This window comes from Bos taurus, chromosome 12 (assembly GCF_002263795.3).
Source record: "Bos taurus isolate L1 Dominette 01449 registration number 42190680 breed Hereford chromosome 12, ARS-UCD2.0, whole genome shotgun sequence".
Taxonomy (NCBI): domain Eukaryota; kingdom Metazoa; phylum Chordata; class Mammalia; order Artiodactyla; family Bovidae; genus Bos; species Bos taurus.
In genome coordinates, this window is record NC_037339.1 from 69,118,128 (window position 1) to 69,137,242 (window position 19,115).

General features: G+C 37.0%; 1 protein-coding gene across 4 annotated transcripts in view; it reads left to right on the forward strand.

Annotated features, from left to right (window-relative positions):
- GPR180 (G protein-coupled receptor 180) overlaps window positions 1-19,115 on the forward strand; it is a 69,774-nt gene that overhangs the window by 18,890 nt on the left and 31,769 nt on the right. For 2 of the 4 annotated variants that reach the window (XR_003037442.2, XR_003037444.2), the window contains exons 7-10: window positions 3,043-3,234; window positions 5,379-5,456; window positions 6,469-6,799; window positions 15,128-15,211. Coding sequence is in view for 2 of the 4 variants with exons in the window: in NM_001164031.1 (NP_001157503.1) it covers window positions 3,043-3,234; window positions 5,379-5,456; window positions 6,469-6,627 (429 nt within the window). In the remaining 2 variants the exon portion in view is untranslated. Of the gene's footprint in view, window positions 1-3,042; window positions 3,297-5,378; window positions 5,457-6,468; window positions 6,800-15,127; window positions 15,212-19,115 lie in introns of those variants that run through there. The other 2 variants (NM_001164031.1, XM_024999922.2) reach the window with 2 other exon arrangements.

Consider the following 19,115-nt stretch of genomic DNA (forward strand, 5'->3'; position numbering starts at 1 on the left):
GTATATGTAAATTGTAAAATTTCATTGTAATTTACCTGAATCTGAGCTTCCTATCAGCTTATTTAAGCACAGTATGTTTAATATTCAGTTAGATTCTCATTTTCTAATTAAGAGCTTTCTTTCATATTTTCTAACACTTTGTAAGTACTCAGTATTAAATCAGTCAATGAATGAAGATTCATTCATTGGCAGGAATCTACTTTATACATGAAAGAATTCAAGTGAATATCAGATTAAAGAAAAAAACAAAATGTAAAATAAAAAAGAAGGGGATCTTGTTTTTGAAATCAAATACACCCATGGCAACCCACTCCAGTGTTCTTGCCTGGAGAATCCCAGGGACAGGGGAGCCTGGTGGGCTGCCGTCTGTGGGGTCACACAGTCGGACACGACTGAAGCGACTTAGCAGCAGCAGCAGCAGCACACCCAAAACAAATTTGGTCTTTTAGAAGGGTCCTCTCTGCTCTTGTTTTGTTTTCCTCTGTTGTAATATGTAGACATTCTAGACTCTCTGTGTACTTATATGCAATGGATTTATAAAAATTTAGATGAAAGATATAAACATAAAAATCTGTACTGAATTTGTGACCAGTATAAGTTACAGATGAAAATGAAATATACACTTGGGTTCTATGTAGGACATCATAATTTGTTTTAATGCATTAAATAAATGGAAAAACTCAGTAGTGGAGGGTAAAGCCTGTGCTTTATTCATCTCTGTACCTCTAGTACTTATTTAGGACTGTAAGTGCCGAGTGACGGTCTATTGAATTTACATGATTGATTTAGAAAGGGGCCATATCATAGGTATTTATATTTAAAAAGAAAATAATGCCAGGAAGGGAGAGCTAATGAGAAAGAACTGAATTGGAGGTGATTAAAATAAGGACAAGATCCTACCAACTTAACATTTCTGATCCAGGGTTTAGGGAGAATAATGTTACATCAAGTTCAAGTCTCATTTCTCAGTAGCCTTTTTTAAAAACTGAATTTTCATTATTTCACTATAATTTAAATTCATTATCATAAACATACAAATTGAGATTATAACTACATTAGACTTTCTGTGAACATTTGTGACGACTGTGTTAGACATGGCACTGATCCTCAGCAACAACCAGACTAGGAGGACGAGACAGGCAAACAGAGATCATGTAAATATGTACACTGTATTCCACAGGTCACACATTAGCATATGTATGTGAAAATATGGGAGTGCTGTGCTTAGTTGCTTCAGTTGTGTCTGACTCTTTGCTACCCCATGGACTGTAGCCCAGCAGGCTTCTCTGTCCATGGGGATTCCAGGCAAGAATTCTGGAGTGGGTTGCCATGCCCTCCTCCAGGGCATCTTCGCAACCCAGAGATTGAACTCAGGTCTCCCACATTGCAGGCGGATTCTTTACTACCTAAGCCACCAGGAAAGCATTTGTGAACAATGTGTTAGACATGGCACTGATCCTCAACAACAACCAGACGAGGTGGATGAGACAGGCAAAGAGAGATCATGTAAATATGTACACTGTATTCCACAGATCACGCCTTAGCATACATATGTGAAAATATGGGCGTATGAATATGTAAAAATGTGAATCATGGGAAATGGTTATTTTTTTCTGCTTTGTTGGATTATAATTGAAAACCAGAAATTGTATAGATTCAAGCTACATAAGTTGATGTTTTGGTATATATACATTTTGAAATGATCACCAAAACCTAGCCAGTTAATATCTATCACCTCATGTAGCAGGAGATAATAGTTCTATGATAGCACTTTTTTGTGGTAAAAAGTCAAGTTTAGAAATGCATGTTGAGGAATCAGATGGGTATAATTTGGTGGGGTAGAAGAATAACTTTAAGTGAAAAAAAGATCGAATATTTGGTCCAAGAAGGAAATTCATCTGTGCAAGAGGAGAACAGAGTTCACCTAGCAAGAATGTAGCAGGAGTAAAATTAGGGTGGAAGATTCAAGAATGAGGAAAGGAGGTGGTTGCTGGTAAACCCCATAAAGCCTAAAATTAGATTTAGTAATGGAGTTTTCATCTAAATCTTTTGGAAGCCACTGAAGACTCAATTCTGAGGGCTGAGTTGGTAAATGAAGGGAGAACAGAGGACCAATGACTTGTGTGATGGTAAAAATTATCATAATTTAAGTGATTGATGTTTAGTAAAGATGGAGAGTATGTGGGCACTGATTTCTACTGAATAGCAATAAACAACAGCTTAATCAGGAACTTGCTGAGCTTTTCACTGGTGTAGTAATCATGGGGGAGAAAAGGTGAACAAACACATAAGGAAAGTAACTCTGCCCTGGGTGCCATAATGAAGATTAAAAATCCACTCTCCTTGGAACTTCCTTGGTGGTCCAGTGGTTAGCACTTACCTTCCAATGCAAGGAGTAGGCCTTCAATCCCTGGTCAGAGAGCTAAGATCCCACCAGAAGCAATATTGTAACAAATTGAGTAAAGACTTTAAAAATGGTCAACATCAAAAAAAAAAAAAAAAGAAAATCTTAAAAAAATCTACTCTCCTTTAACCAGAGAGGTTAACGTGGGAAAAAAGAGTGAAATCAACAATTCAGACTTGCTAGTTTGTGGATTATAAAAGATACTGAGATATTTGAAACTTTATCCTGAGATAACAGGCTTGAATACAGAACAGTTTGATTCATAGTAAGGTGTTGAAGTAAGAAAGAGATTGATTTAGAAGAAACTTTGTGCTTATTCTGTGCCTCTTTTCAACTTATTTTCATCATAAGAGATGTGTTACTTGAATTGTGGTAGCAGTAGTATTTTTTATCTCTGATACATAGTCTCATTTGATAGCAAGCCCCTTCCTCCAGCTTCTGGGTGTCAGTGAGGGGAAAAACTGCCCATATTTTATCAACACCTTATATAGTTTGATAAATCTTAGAACCTCTTAGGAATGAATGTACTGTTTAGGGGGATATATAAAAGAGTTGAATAAAGTACTTTATTGTAAGTAGATAAGACTTTTTTCTCTAAAAATATGTATTTATTATTATTATTAATTTTTTTTTTGCAGAGTATTTTGCTACTTTGGGAACAGTTTGAAGAAACCAGTTCTCACAGCCACCATTCGCACCACAGCTTAGCAGGGATCCTTCTTATCGTTTTAAGAATTTGCCTAGCGTTGTCCTTAGGCTGTGGACTCTACCAAATCATCACAGTGGAGAGAAGTACACTCAAAAGGGAGTTCTACATCACCTTTGCCAAAGTATGGGTTTGCTTAGAAAATGACTTCTTTGCATTGTCAACTTCATTCTGCATTACTGGGAAGTTAGTATGCAACCCTACGCTTATACTTCATAAACTTTTATTATGTGCCAGGCACCACTCTTAAGCCCATTATGTGCTTCAGCTCATTTAATCTTCACAATTTATGAGCTGCAGATGATACTATCCCCATGTTACAAAGCCCATGGAACAGTAGTTTCCATGTAATCTTTGGCAGGACAGAATTGTAATTTCTCGATCAATAGGGATTTTACATTCTTTTCTATAGTATCAGAACTTTTTAATAAAAAAATAGATTACTGTTTGCATTTCTCAAAAAAGCAGTTTGTAATTGACTATGAACTGTTTACTCCCAGAATTATGCAATGTTTTATAACGAATCATGAAGAGCCATCCTTCAGCGTAAGCAGAGGGAGCCAGGAGACTGAGTACACGCCACACTTCAGCCATTTCATGGCATCCATACGAGATCGCGTTGACTTCATTCCCCCTTTCCATGTCCTTCCTATGCCAGTGAGAGCCAAAGGCAGATGGATTTTTTTTTTTTCTGTACCCATTTAATAAAGGAAAAGATCAGGAGAGAGGTTGGGGCAGTCACATTACAGAAGCCTCCCTCCCTGGAAGGTAATACTTTTGGTATACAGGTGGAGAGAATCCATAACCTATCCTCTTGGCAACTCTAAACCGCATTCTGACAAGCTGTGTGGTCACTCACCCTAGTCCACAGTCTCAGAAGAGTGAGGCTGCCATGGACAGAGGGCCATGATTCCTTCTTTATTCCTGAGGTGGAGCTTTGTCAAGCTGCTGCCACAGGCCTCTCGTGTATCAAACAGGCAAGGATATGCCTTTCACTTTGGAATTCTTCACAGATACAGTAGTGCCTGTTGTCTGAAACGTTAGTGTATACTTCAGTTGTATGAAAACTAAATTTTTTCTTTTCAATGTTATAAACAGTACCAAAATTTTTCTTAAAGTGAAATTTTTATATGTTTTCCTATAACTATTTGAATAGGTTCAGACATCCAGAAGCATTTAAAGAGTAGCAAACACATTCTCACCTCTCTCCCATCTATGCAGTTATCACCTCCTTACATATTCACAACTATTAATTCCTAATTTATTTTTCAGAGAATTAAAAATATATATTATTAAATATTTTATATTTCCTTTTGCATTTATACAGATAGTAACATACTAAACACATATTTATACATCTTGTTTATTTTTCTTACAACATCAAGGTACTAACCCTGTCAAGAGCTAGTAGTATTAACTTATTATTTTATTTCAAATTTAATTTTGGAAAAGGATATTTTGCCATGTTCTAGGAAAAATAGAAAATATATATTTGAAAATATAAGTGTTAAAAAGTTTCCCATTCCTACTTAACTAATTCCAGTGTCTTTTGTACTAAATCTCAAACAAGTAGCCACTGTTAATCAGTTTTTTGTGTTATTCTTATAGAATTTCTTTGTGTATCTGTATGAAACTATAAATGAATATTCTTATGTCTTTTACAGAAATATTGCACATTTGTACCTCGATTTTCTCAATTATCAATTTGTTACTTGTTTAAACATGTTCTGCTGCTGCTGCCAAGTCGCTTCAGTCGTGTCCGACTCTGTGCGACCCATAGACAGCAGCCCACCAGGCTTCCCGTCCCTGGGATTCTCCAGGCAAGAACACTGGAGTGGGTTGCCATTTCCTTCTCCAATGCATGAAAGTGAAAAGTGAAAGTGAAGTCGCTCAGTCGTGTCCGACTCTAGCGACCCCATGGACTGCAGCCTACAAGGCTCCTCCATCCATGGGATTTTCTAGGCAAAAGTACTGGAGTGGGGTGCCATTGCCTTCTCCGTTAAACATGTTCATAGTGTATCAAAATGTGTATATGTGAAAGATGAAAGATTTTAAATACTCCTAAAAAACCCATTTGATTAGAAACGAAGTATCATTGTCACAACAATAGCAAACTTATTTCTATTTTTTATTGCAGTTTCTACTGTACAGGCCAATTGAGATCAATCAAGACCTCCTAAATAGGCTAGTAATGTTTTCTCTCTGGTACATTATGAAAACAGAGCTTTCACAACTGCGCTTATTCAACATATTTTTCATTTGTTTCAGGGCTGCATCTTGTGGTTTTTGTGCCATCCAGGTCTTGCGTGCATTTCTGTCATTTTTGATGACTACCAAAGAGATAAGGTAAATAATATATGTGATCAAATAGTTTTATTTGTAGTCTTTATTGGGAAATTAAGTAGGAAAAACCTATTTATCCACTCAGTAGTTTCTTTGGATTCTGTGAAATAAAACTTGGAAACAAAATATTAAACCAGTGAGTATTTCAATTTAGTTTATAAGCAAAATGATGGAAAAATAGCTTTTGTTATTCCTATTTTAACCTATCTTATAGTACTATTTTATAAATTAACTTTTAGAATGTATAAACACAGCTTTGTTAAGAAAAAATGATTAAAAATGTTCACTACATAATGTTAAATATCAAGATTGCTTTAAAAAAAAATCAGTCTGGTTGCTTTAACACCCTGCAGACTGGAGTGCCATGCTCACGTATGTCACATTTTGGTTGCATTGATACCTACCATCTTAGGTGAATGACTCCATCATTTCAAAGTGGAGTTCTGCCAGGAGCTGTTTACAAGCAATGCCATATGTGCTTGAACACAGAAGTGTGTCTTGAACCTGAGGTATTTACAGAGGGTAAATAGATAGGAAGGTAGTCTACAAAGACAGAGAAGCGACCTGAGAATTTCTGAAAGGGCTTTTAGAGTACTCGTCAAGATTCAGGTAGGGGCACTCTTTATTCCTATTACTAGATTAGCCAGGAGCCTGATTTTTCTTATTACTTTCTTATCACTTATAACTTTTGTCAGTACATGCACCCTGAGGAGAGAATGGTTTCGTAAATTATTCTTTTGTGTCTTGTGGCATCTATAAACTGCTAAAAGAATTTTACTTTTGAACAATTACAGTCCTGAACATTAGTTGTATTTTTCTATTGAAAATTTCTTTTTAAAAATTTACCCTCAGTAAAGATGGGGAAGATATAATTTTTTATTTATATATATTAAAGTATATATAAGTTTATGTATGATGTTTATGTATGTATAAAGCATATATAGGTTCATGATAAATTGAATACAATTTCTCTGTTTTTGCATGCAGTAAAGCATTCCCTTTCTTTTGTTTTCAGGTCATTACAATAGGTGTTATCCTTTGCCAGTCTGTTGCCATGGTCATTCTCTACAGACTCTTTCTATCCCACAGTCTGTACTGGGAAGTTTCTTCACTTTCCTCAGTAACACTACCACTGACCATATCATCTGGACACAAAACTCGGCCTCACTTCTGATACTTGCTTTTCTCTAAGGAAAAGTGAATTGATTCACCAGAGTGCAATAAGGATCCAAATACAGTGACTTTTTTTTCATACTTGTGGTATGAAAAATTGAACAGAGAAGGCAGAGCATGTTATATATATATAACTGCATTTAAGCAGTACCAAACTGAAAACTGAAAAAAAGGTAACAAATGTTTTGAAATATACTTAATAAACTTTCAAGAAAGAGCATTGTTATAAGGTGATTTATACAATTTCCATATGGAAATAAAGCTGAAAAGAATTGTATAATATTTTTATAAGAGACTCACCACTTACAATGCCTCATCCTACATCAGTAGTTAACTCAGGTTTGATAGTCCAAAAAAAGTGATCAGTTAAATGATTACTTACTTATATGTATCTAAACTAAGTCCAGTTATGAAATCAGTATAATACACTGGTTAAAAACTGCTTCTTTTTATGCTTTAAGGAAAATGCATTTCATATTGGAGTTTAAAGATATTGAAAATTAAGTTACTTAAGAAAATTAATATAAAATATATTTGTAGTTAAGTGAATAAGCTTTTGTTTATTTGTGGATGGGGTTATTCTCCATTTTCTTCTATTACTTTTCGCTCTCTAGTTAGGATTTAGCTTGATTAGCAAAGGGTTTTTGGCAGATAATTTATGAAAACTTAGATACATTGCAGCGGTTATACAAAGGATTTTAAAATCTGAGCACTTAGGTGAAGGGACAAGCAGGTTAACATGTTTAAAAAGAAAGAAGGAAAAAGTACTCTATGATATGGTTACTAAAATTTTAATCCTGATATAATTCATTTCTCTTACATTGAATCCCCAATCATAATTAAGCTGTATACACAGATTAAATTAACAGAAGCATTTCACATAAATGTTGGTTTCAGTCATCAACTACCCATGAATTCCTGCCCAAGGATACTTAATCAGGATTAAATTTTCTATGAATAATTGGAAAACAAAATACTCACTGGATTTGTTATAATCCGTGTTGGCACTGGATTCTAAGTGGTTGCCATCTTGAATCCTTTGTAATAAAGCCATATTTTTTGCGAATGATGCCCTGGTATTGAGTATTCAAATACTCTATCAAGTGCCTGTTAAAAAAATTGCTACATTGTTGTTGGTACTTGCAGTCTAAAATGACTATTCCCATTAAGAGTCACTGATCACAGATTATTCTGTCTTGCAAGTCCTTCAGGCCTTTTCATTTTTACCTCTGGCTTATTTTAAAGATTTTTCTTTTTTAATCTACTTTCAAAGGTGTTATGTTTTTAAGCAAGAAATAGTGCACTGATCTGGTAATTTACCTTTTTTAATTAAATGTAGTTAAAGTAACATAGCAGAACTTTAAAAATATCTATTTTGTCTTTGTTTTTCCTTTGCATCTAGTCTCATTAAAAGTGAATAGTATTCTGCTTCATTTTAAAGGCAAAACACATGTGTTCGTGACTAGCAAAATGGCAGAATGACAAAGTTCAACCTGCTCATTAAATCATCAACAGCTCTTTGTAAATTATTTAATAAATGAGAGCTACAGGTTGAGACTAGAAAGTCGACAGTATGTTTTAGATTTATGTGATCTTCTGAGTGGTCATGACCTTTTATTTTACTACATCTCACATCTAATAACCCCAGTTATTGTCTGTTGTATTCAACTGAAGTGCAGTTAATTGAGCTGAAAAAAAAGACTGAAGCCTTTTCAAAAGTTTTGTTAACTTGCAACAATGGGAAGAGAATAATCTTTGTGTTACCTACACAAAGAACATGGAAACTGTAATCAACATGTATGAAATATATTACTGTGCTTGCATTTATGAGGCTTGAGCAATTTATTTTTTACTTTTATTTTTTAATTTATGGTTGAATTTACTGATAATTTATTTTGTTATTCAAGAGCCATTGTTAAATGAAGGAAGACAGTTTGTTAATAAATGTATAAAACAGCTGTGAATAATTAGTAATCCAAGTTCAGAATTCATAGTTTGTAAGTCATGACATGGTATCCTCTGTTTTTTCTCTTCCTGAGTGTTTACATGGAGATTTGTTACCACAGATTACAGAAAGATAACTGTATACTGCAAACTCTAATTAAAGATCAGAACTTTGCTACTTTCTTTATTTGTCAGATAATGCGTTTTGTTTTTTTTTTTAATCTATTTTACATTTTTTCTTGGAGAAGTTGAATGGTCTTTCCACAGCTTTTTTTTTTTTTCCAGAAGCATTTTTTTTCTTCATGTACTAAGGTATGTGTGCTCAGATGCTCAGTTGTACCTGACTCTTTGTGACCCCATGGACTGTAGCCCGCCAGGCTCCTCTGTCCATGGGGATTCTCCAGGCAAGAATAGTGGAGTGGGTTGCCATTTCCTTCTCCTGGGGCTCTTCCTAACTTACAGATCGAAACTGTGTCTCCAGTCTCCTGCATTGGCAGGCAGATTCTTTTCCTCTAGCACCACTTGGGAAGCGCTATATAGGAAGGTATATGAAGGTGTTTTTATTGATATGTATAATCAGTACATATCACTCTAAGTGCTAGTGTGATAATCATGCTCCCCTGTAACTTGAGTATGAAACAGAGAATAAATGATTCCCCATAGTCACCTGACTTCTCTTTCACTTTTCTACTTTACCCTCATGATTTAATGAGCACCTATTATGTATTGTGTTAAATTTTAGTGAGAAAGAATGGCTAGCCATAGTTAACTTTCACTGTTGGTTTTTAACAGTAAACCTGAAATTGTGCTGAAAGTTAGAAATGAGCTTGAATATCTCTGTGTACCTCAGCTCACTTCAATATTTGAACCTTGGCTTTCAGCCAGATAGTGTTGCTAGCAGGGAGAGATAATCCAGGCAGAAGAACTTGCTTTAGGAAAAAAAATTTTCATGATCTCAAGTAAAGTAAGCCATGTCTGATGAAAATGGGAGATATACGAGTCTAAGGCCGATTCTAACATAAGGAAACTAGAATCTATATATCAGCATGAACATTGGCCCCTTCAACGTTTCCCTCAGGAGGCTGTGCATGTTCTCTGAAAATTCTTTGGAAATCTGGAATTATTTGTGAAACATTCATTTTAAATAGCTTCAGTGGTGTCAAATCTTTGAGGTTCTTTGTTTTTGAGAAGTGAAATGATACAGCCAATCAGTTTGAGACTAGATCTGAAGGGGTAGCAACTGATTTTTGTTTCAACGTGTATTTATAAATTGAGACTAAAATAATGACATTGGTTTTCCCATGAGATCTGAAAATTAGTGCATGAACTCATGCAGTGGTTTTCTAATAGTGCTGCTTCCACACTTGGGCACCTTCTCTGCACAACTCCAAGGGCATTGTGCTATAGGAGTGATATGAGTCCCTTCAGTTGTGTTTGGCTCTGTGCGACCTTATGGACCATAGCCCGCCAGGCTCCTCTGTCCATGGGATTCTCCAGGCAAGAATACTGGAGTGGGTTGCTATGCCCTCCAGGGGATCTTTTCAACCCAGGAATCAAACCTGCATCTCTTACGACTCCTGCATTGGCAGGCGGGTTCTTTTCCACTATAGCCACCTGGAAAGTACCCTAGGGATGACAGTTACATAAGAATAGCAGGAAGCCTGGAGTTGCAGAAGGAGTGATCCTGCTCTCTACAGCCCGGTCTCCACATAGCAAAGGGAAATCAGCTGGATGATGGAATTCTTCATGCTAACTGTATGCCTTTTGTATATTTGAAATTATTTTAAAATTTAGAAATGTAAATGAGCTCAAAGTGACTGTCTTATTAAAACTCTATTTGCTTCCCATTGCACTTGGGAAAAAGTGACTCATGCTCATGACTATGTTTTACAAGGCCCCACGTAATCAGGGCCTTTTCTTTATGTCTAATCTCATTTCTAATCTCTTCTCACCATGCCCCGGCCTTATCCTCCCAAAATACCTCATTTACGTCACTGCCTCAGAGCCTTTGCATTAGCTATTTCTTCTGCCTGCAATATTCTCTTCCAAATCTTGATGTGGTTCATGGTTGAATTCTCATCATTCAAGTTCTCAGAGAAAATATCTTTCAGAGACCTCTGACCATCTGTGGTGAATTTATACGGGGCCAATATAGCTAAGCTGCTCATAGGTTCCTCTGAATTACATCTGCATAATTCCAGAATAGTGTGGGTCAAAGAGATGTTTGGCATGAGACTTAGAGGACTAAGGGAAAGTAACCAGATCCAGATTCTTTTGATAATTGAAAGGTGCAAGCAAGGCATGCACTGTTGTTGCCCACCTGGTTTTTTGCTTATGTGCTGGTTCACCTTCTTGGTTTGAGGACCAACAGGCAGGCCCACAGAACACCAGCTCCAGGTGGGTCACCTCCTTCAGCTTCTTTAACTCCTGGGCCAGATGTGTGTATTGTTCTGTGACAAAGGGTGCTGGGTTCTGCAGGACAACCCCGTCATCGAGGTTGGAGACTTGAAGGCAATGAGACTGGCCTGGGTTCCGGTGCACCCTCATGAGTTCCACTCACTTCTTGTGGGTCTCCTCATCCTGGCAGGTCCCAGTGCATCATTGCTTTCCCCACTTCACATCCATCTTCCCTTCTCAATTCAGTTCAGTCGCTCAGTTGTGTCCGACTTTTTGTGACCCCATGTACTGCAGCATACCAGGCTTCCCTTTCCTTTACTATCTCCCAGTTTGCTCAAACTCATGTCCATTGAGTCAGTGATGCCATCCAAACATCTCATCCTCTGTCGTCCCCTTCCCCTCCCACCTTCAATCTTTCCAAGCATCAGGGTCTTTTCGAATGAGTCAGTTCTTCGCATCAGGTTGCCAAAGTATTGGAGTTTCAGTTTCAGCATCAGTCCTTCCAGTGAATATTCTGGACTGATTTCCTTTAGAATGGACTGATTGGATCTCCTTGCAGTCCAAGGGACTCTGAAGAGTCTTCTCCAACACCACAGTTCAAAAGCATCAATTCTTCTCCGCTGAGCTTTCTTTATAGTCCAACTCTCACATCCATACATGACTACTGGAAAAACCACAGCCTCGACTAGACGGACATTTGTTGGCAGACTAATGTCTCTACTTTTTAATAGGCTGTCTAGGTTGGTCATAACTTTTCTTCCAAGGAGTAAGTATCTTTTAATTTCATGGCTTCAGTCACCATCTGCAGTGATTTTGAAGCCCCCCAAAATAAAGTCTCTCACTGTTTCCACTGTTTCCCCATCTATTTGCCATGAAGTGATGGGACCAGGTGCCATGATCTTCGTTTTCTGAATGTTGGGTTTTAAGCCAACTTTTTCACTCTCTTCTTTCACTTTCATTAAGAGGCTCCTTAGTTCTTTGTCGCTTTCGGGCCATAAAGGTGGTGTCATCTGCATATTTGAGGTTATTGATATTTCTCCCAGCAATCTGCATTCCAGCTTGTGCTTCATCCAGCCCAGCGTTTCTCATGATGTACTCTGCATATAAGTTAAATAAGCAGGGTGACAATATACAGCCTTGACATACTCCTTTTCCTATTTGGAACCAGTCTGTTGTTCTATGTCCAGTTCTAACTTGCTTCCTGACCTGCATACAGATTTCTCAAGAAGCCAGTCAGGTGGTCTAGTATTCCCATCTCTTCCAGAATTTTTCACAGTTTATTGTGATCCACACAGTCAAAGGCTTTGGCATAGTCAGTAAAGCAGAAATAGATGTTTTTCTGGAACTTTCTTGCCTTTTCCATGATCCAGTGGATGTTGGCAATTTGATCTCTGGTTCCTCTACCTTTTCTAAAACCAGTTTGAACATCTGAAAGTTCACAGTTCATATACTGTTGAAGCCTGGCTTGGGGAATTTTGAGCATTACTTTACTAGCATGTGAGATGAGTGCAATTGTGCGGTAGTTTGAGCATTCTTTGGCATTGCCTTTCTTTGGGATTGGGATGGCCTCCTATAAGAAAATCCCTATAATAAATACCTTATTTTGTATATTAAAAATGGAATGTGTGTGTTGGGGGGGGATGTCCTAGTGGTATTCGTTTTGTGACTAGACCCTACAGATACACCATCCTATTTAATGCTGTTCCCCATCCTAATATCTATTACATTATTTTCTTTTTATAGTACTGCTTTCTCTTTGCCATCGCCTCTCTCCTCAATTAGATTGTAAATTCTGAGGGAGTTTGGCCCATTGTATTGTTTATTGCTGTATCCCTAGGACCTAGAACATTCTTTGATTGGTGTACTCTAGATGCTCAAAAATACTTTTGAATCAATGGATAAAAGAAATTCTGAAAAAGTTTTAAACATATATTTAGCAATTGTGCTATTCTTTGAAAGTGAAAGTAAAAGCCCCTCAGTTGTGTCCAACTCTGTGACCCCATGGACTATACAGTCTATGGGCTTCTTCAGGCCAGAATACTGGAGTGGGTAGCCTATCCCTTCTCCAGCAGATCTTCCTGACCCAGGAATCGAACCAGGGTCTTCTGCATTGCAGGCAGATTCTTTACCAGCTGAGCTACCAGGGAAGCCAACATGCTATTGTTTAATAAGTTACTAAAATATGGAACTGAGAATGTGTAAAAATCTTGAGTAGTCAAGTAGTTATTAATAAAGTCTAATCTCTAAAATTCATCAATTGTAAAAGGATTTTTCAAGTTATCAGAAAACCAGTTTCTCCCTCTTTTAAATAGAGAGACCATGTGACCCGCATCTTAGTCCACCACAACTAAAAGCATCGATTTAAAAGATGTTTAAGTTAACTAGGGGAAGGAATGTTGACAGTAGTCTGAAGCATCTGGGAGAAGACAGAAAAAGTATAAATGACCCTAACACTCAAATTCCAGCAGCCTGGGGTCATTTAGTGTGGGTGAAAACAGCCCTGCATGCCTTGACAGACACTTAGAGCTTTGTTGTTCAATATAGCTCATGACAGGAATTCCCTGGTGGTCCAGTGGTTAGGACTCTGTGTTGTCACTGCCAAGGGCCTTCTCTTGATCCCTGGTCAAGGAGCTAAGATGCCACGAGTTGTGCAGCCTGGCCTATATATAAATATATATATATACATACACACATATATCATGGTAATAATCCTTAATATTCAAAGATTAAATAATGTTCAGTATTCTCATAGAAATGTTCAAGTACACTGTTAATGTTTTATCCTTGTTAAATTGGTAATACATGTACACTTATTGTACAAAAATTAAAAGTTTGAAAAGAGTAAAAAATTAAGAAATTAAGTCCCTATGGCCACTTATTTCCCTCCCCTGGATTCAGCCTCTACTACCAGTTTCTTGTGTATTTTTCTAGAGATGGCCCCATGTATATGTAAACATATGTGAAACGTAAATTGGAGCATCCCATACAGATTGTTACGCACATTCAGCAGTTTGTTTTATATCCCTACTTACTGCATCACCCCATCTTTTCACTGATTGCTTAGAATTTCATTATATGAATGAATCTTTTTTAAATTAGTGATTCAATTAGTGATTTTGAATTAAATGAATTTTTAAAAATAATCCTCCGTTACTGGAATCTGTTGGTTTCAAGCCTTTTGCTATTACAGGTAGCCCCCTAAACTTTTGGAATAAAAAATTTGCCTGGCACTCTTCCCCTATTCCCAGACCCTCCCTGCCCTCCCTGTCTCACTTTCCAGGATCTAAATCATTGAAATTTCCAGAGTGATAGAAGTGTTTTTGTTATTCATGGTGGAAACTGATATTTTGTGCTAATGAGATGACTCAGTATGAGGGTTGACCACACCAGAAAGGCCAAACATGTGATTAGAGGGCTGGGGCTTTGAGTCACGAAAACTTCAGCCTGATCTCCAAGGAGGGAAGAGGCAATGAGGATTAAGTTCAGCCTTGTGGCCAGTGAGCCAATCTATCATGCCCATGTAGTGAAATCCCAACAAAAACTTTGCACACTGAAGTTCAGATGAGCTTATAGATTTTTTAAAATACAGGTAGAATTAAAAGCATTTGATTAATGGTCACTGTGTTCTACCTGTGTCATAGGTAGAAAAGCCTTACCTTTTGGAGATTATGTTTAAACCCCCATATTTTCCTCTAGCAGTCTTATTTTTTTATGTTTAAAGTTTTGATCCACTTGAAATTAATTTTGCTGTGAAATATGAACTAGGGATACAACTTAGTTTTTTTCAGATGGTTGCCCACTTATTACAACATCATTTATTGTGTAATCCACCTTTTATTTATTGATTTGTAGCTAGTCTATTTTGAAACTTTTAGGCCTTTCAGTAAACTCTATTCATGGTCTAATACCACACTGTTTTAATTATTGTAGCTTTAAAATATGCCTTACTGGTTGGGATAATTTCTTGCTAGTACACTTGTTTTTCATCATTTTTTATTATTCTTGCCATTTTTTCCATATGAGCTTTAGAATCAATTTTTTTTCTGATTTTTTTCAAAAGAAAAACAAATCTGCTTTCAGTTTTTAGTGGAGTGAATTAAATTTCCATATTAATTTAGGGAGATTTGACTTACTTAACATGTTGGATGTTGATTTCACAGATGGTAGCTCGTCCTTGTGGCTCCTTAGCCAAGCATGTCATCAACTCTGAATTGTGGTTGCTTCCATAGTGATCCAAGAAACTGGTATGAAATACCTTTCTATTTCTTTCTAATGTGAGCATTATTTGTCATCACTTTTTAAAGGCTTTTTTATATAGAACTTGAACGATCCTTGATAATCCCTAGATATTTTAATGTTTTCTTTCACTTTATGTTGCATATGACTGTTGTTTTATATGTGAAGACTGTTGGTTTCTATATTTTAATTTTGCTCCAATCACCCAACTGAAATCTCCTAACAGTTGTAATAACTTTTTAGTTGGCTCTCTGGTACTTTCTAGATAAACAATCATGATATATGCAAAGAATGATCATTTAAATTCTCTTTTCCCTTTGTACCCCTCATTTTCACTCCTTATTACTAGTATCTCCAGAACAAGAATAATTAGTTTTGGTAATGTGGTGTTACTGTTCCTACATGCCACATTAGGTGGTTCCAAGAGACTTTGAAAAATTAAATATGTATACTGTAATGCCTAGAATAACAACTAAGAAAAAAACCAAGTTATATATTTTGTCAAAATGCATAGGAAAATTGAAGTAAAATAATAAAAAATGTTCCAAAAAAAAGAGAGGAAAGAGGAAACAAAGAAATTAAAGACAGAGAAAAAGAGAAAAGCAGAAAACAACAAAATGATAGACCTAAATACAGACACATCAATAATTACATTAAATGTAAATGTTTAGAATACACCAATTAAAAGAGAATAGGCTTTTTAAAAATGTCCCAACTATATGCTATCTATAAGAAATACTTCAAGTATGATACAGGTGTGTGTGTGTGCATGCTCAGTCACTTCAGTCATGTCCGACTCTTTGCAACCCCATGGATGTCACCCACCAGTCTCCTCTCTCCATGAACTTTTTCAGGCAAGAATACTGGAGTGGGTTGCCATGCCCAATAATGGGAAAGATATATACATGCAAACAACAATCAACTGAAGATTGTTACTACTGTTGTTGTTTAGTCACTGAGTTGTGTCTGATTCTTTGTGATTCCATGGACTACAGCATGTCAAGCTCCCCTGAGCGTGGAGTTTTCCAGGCAAGAATACTGGAGTGGGTTGCCATGCACAATAATAGAAAAGTTACACACGTGCAAGCAGCAATCAATTGAAAACTGGAATTACTATTGTTGTTGTTGTTCAGTCGCTAAGTTGTCTCTTTGCGACCCTGTAGACTGTATTGGACTTCCCTGGTGTCCCAGACGGTAAAGCGTCTGCCTACAATGCGGGAGACCTGGCTTCAATCCCTGCGTCGGGAAGATCTCCTGGAGAAGGAAAGGGCAACCCATTCCAGTATTCTTGCCTGGAAAATCCCGTGGACGGAGGAACCTGGTAGGCTACAGTCCATGGGGTCACAAAGAGTCAGGCACGACTAAGCGACTTCATTTCAGACTGAATGCAGCTTGTCTGGCTCCCCTGTCCTCCACTATCTTCCCAAGTTTGCTCAAATTCATTCAAGTCCATTGAATTACTATATTAAGATCAAAGTAGACTTCAGAGTAATGAAAATTGCCAGGGATAAAGAAAGGATGAAAAAATAAAAGGGTCAATTCACTAAGACAACATTGCAGTCTTAAGTGTATATATCAAACAATAGATCTTCAAAATACATATTTCAAAAACTGGCAGAACTGAAAGGAGAAATAGTCAAAGCTCAATTTGGAGACTTCAACACTCTTCTCTCAGTGATCAACAGAACTAGTAAAAAAAAAAAATAATCAGCTAGAATATAGAAATGAACACCACCACCAATCAAGCAGATCTAGTTGATATTTATAGATCACTCAACCCAACAGCAGAAAAATATACATTCTTTTCAGGTGCACATGGACCATTCATTAAGAGACTATATCCTGGTTCATAAACCATAACAAATCTAAAAGAATTGAATTTATACAAAATATACTCTCTGATCATAATCAGGAACAGACAGATAACTGGAAAATCTACAAACACTTGAAAACTAAATACTTTTTAAATGAACCATGGCTTACCAAATATATTTTGAATTGACAGAAAATGAAAATACAGCATATGAAAATTTGCGGGAAGAAGCAAGTGTGTTTCTTAGAAGAAAGTTTATAAAAGCTTGTGCATAAAAGAAGAAAAGTCCCAAATTAATAACTTCCGCTTCCAACTGAAGAAAATAAAAAAGAAGTGAAAAATAACCCCTCTTTTTGACCCTATGGACTGTAGCCCGCCAGGCTCCTCTATCTAAGGGATTCTCCAGGCAAGAATACTGGAGTGAGCTGCCATGCCCTCCTCCAGGGGATCTTCCTGACCCAGGGATCTAATTCACGGTCTCCTAGGTCTCCTGCATTGGCAGGCGGGTTCTTTACCCCTAGCGCCACCTGGGAATCCCATTTAGCCATTTGGGAAATATAAAGGGCACAGTGATAAAAGAATCTGCCTGCCAATGCAGGAGACGTGAGTTTGATCCCTGGGTCAGGAAGATCCCCTGTCCATGGGCATGGACAGAGGAGCCTGGAAGGCTGCAGCCCATGGGGTAACAAAGAGTCGGACACAGCTGTGCATGAGCATGCACACCAGATATGCAAATTGAAATTGTGGTGAGAAATACCACTAGATACCTATTAGAATGCTAAAATAAAAATAATGAAAATAACAAGTCCTACCAGGGATGTGGAGTGTCTGTTACTCTCCTATATTGCTGATGGAATTGCAAAATGGCACAGCCGTTCTATTGCAGTTGCTTATAATGTTGAATACATTACTGTATCACACAGCAATCCTACCTGTGAGTATTAACCCTAGAGAAGGGAAAACATACTTGCATAAAAATCTGTACACAGACTTCCCTGGGAGTCCAGTGGTTACAACTCCACCCTTCCACTGCAGGGAGCACAGGTTCTATCCCTGGTGAGGGAGCTAAGATCCCACATGCTATATAGCACAGCCACAAACAAACAAAAAGTCTGTACACAAATGTTGGTAGTAGCTCTATTCACAGTCACAAAAAACTGGAAACAACCCACATGCCCTGGATTTACAAAGTAGGATATATCCATGCAAAGGAATACTGTTGGTAATAAAAAGAAACAAGCTGTTGATTCACACAACTTGGATGAGTCACAAAAGCATTCCAGTCTTAAAAGGTTATATACTATATGATCCCATTTAGATGGCATTTTCAAATAGGGATTCCCTAGTGGCTCAGTTGGCCAAGAATCTGCTTGTAGTCACGGAGAAAAGATCAGTGGTTGCCAGGAGTTACAGGTGGGAGAAGGGTATGACTGTGAAGGGGTAACACGACGGAGTTAATTTGGACGTGATGGAACCTTTCTGTATCCCAGTTGTGGTTGTGGCTACATCAGTCTGTACACGTGTTAAGATTCAAAGAGCTGCACACTGAAAAGGTCAATTTTACTGGGTCATAATTTAGAGACAAAAATAAATTTTACAAAGTGGATGTTGGATGTTGTCTAATGCCTTTCAGCATTTAAGAATATGATATGATTTTCTCTTTTGTTCTATTAAATAGTGAGTAGTATTAACAGATTTCCTGAAGAAGAACCGTCATTCAGTACATTTTTTAAAGTTTTACTATCCCAAACCAATGAGATTTTTAAAACTGGGATAATTAACAGGGTATAAACTTGAGCAGTTTGAAGAATGAAAATATTCAGATTCTCTTATTCTTTGAGGATGTCTTAGAAAGACAAGACTCATATGTGTTTGTTCTGAAAAGTGCATTTAAAATCAGTTGATTTATTTTGATTTTTTGCTTTATGCATCACTTATATTTCAGGGGTTTTGCCACTAGATGCTTTATACAGCTGGTTAGTTGTAAAAGATGCCAAAATCTGTCATATTTAGAAAGTATTATTATCTACTAGAAAGAGCAGAGACTTTTTGACAAGACAGTCTGATTTCAAATCTTGGCTCTGCCAGTTTTCAATCAT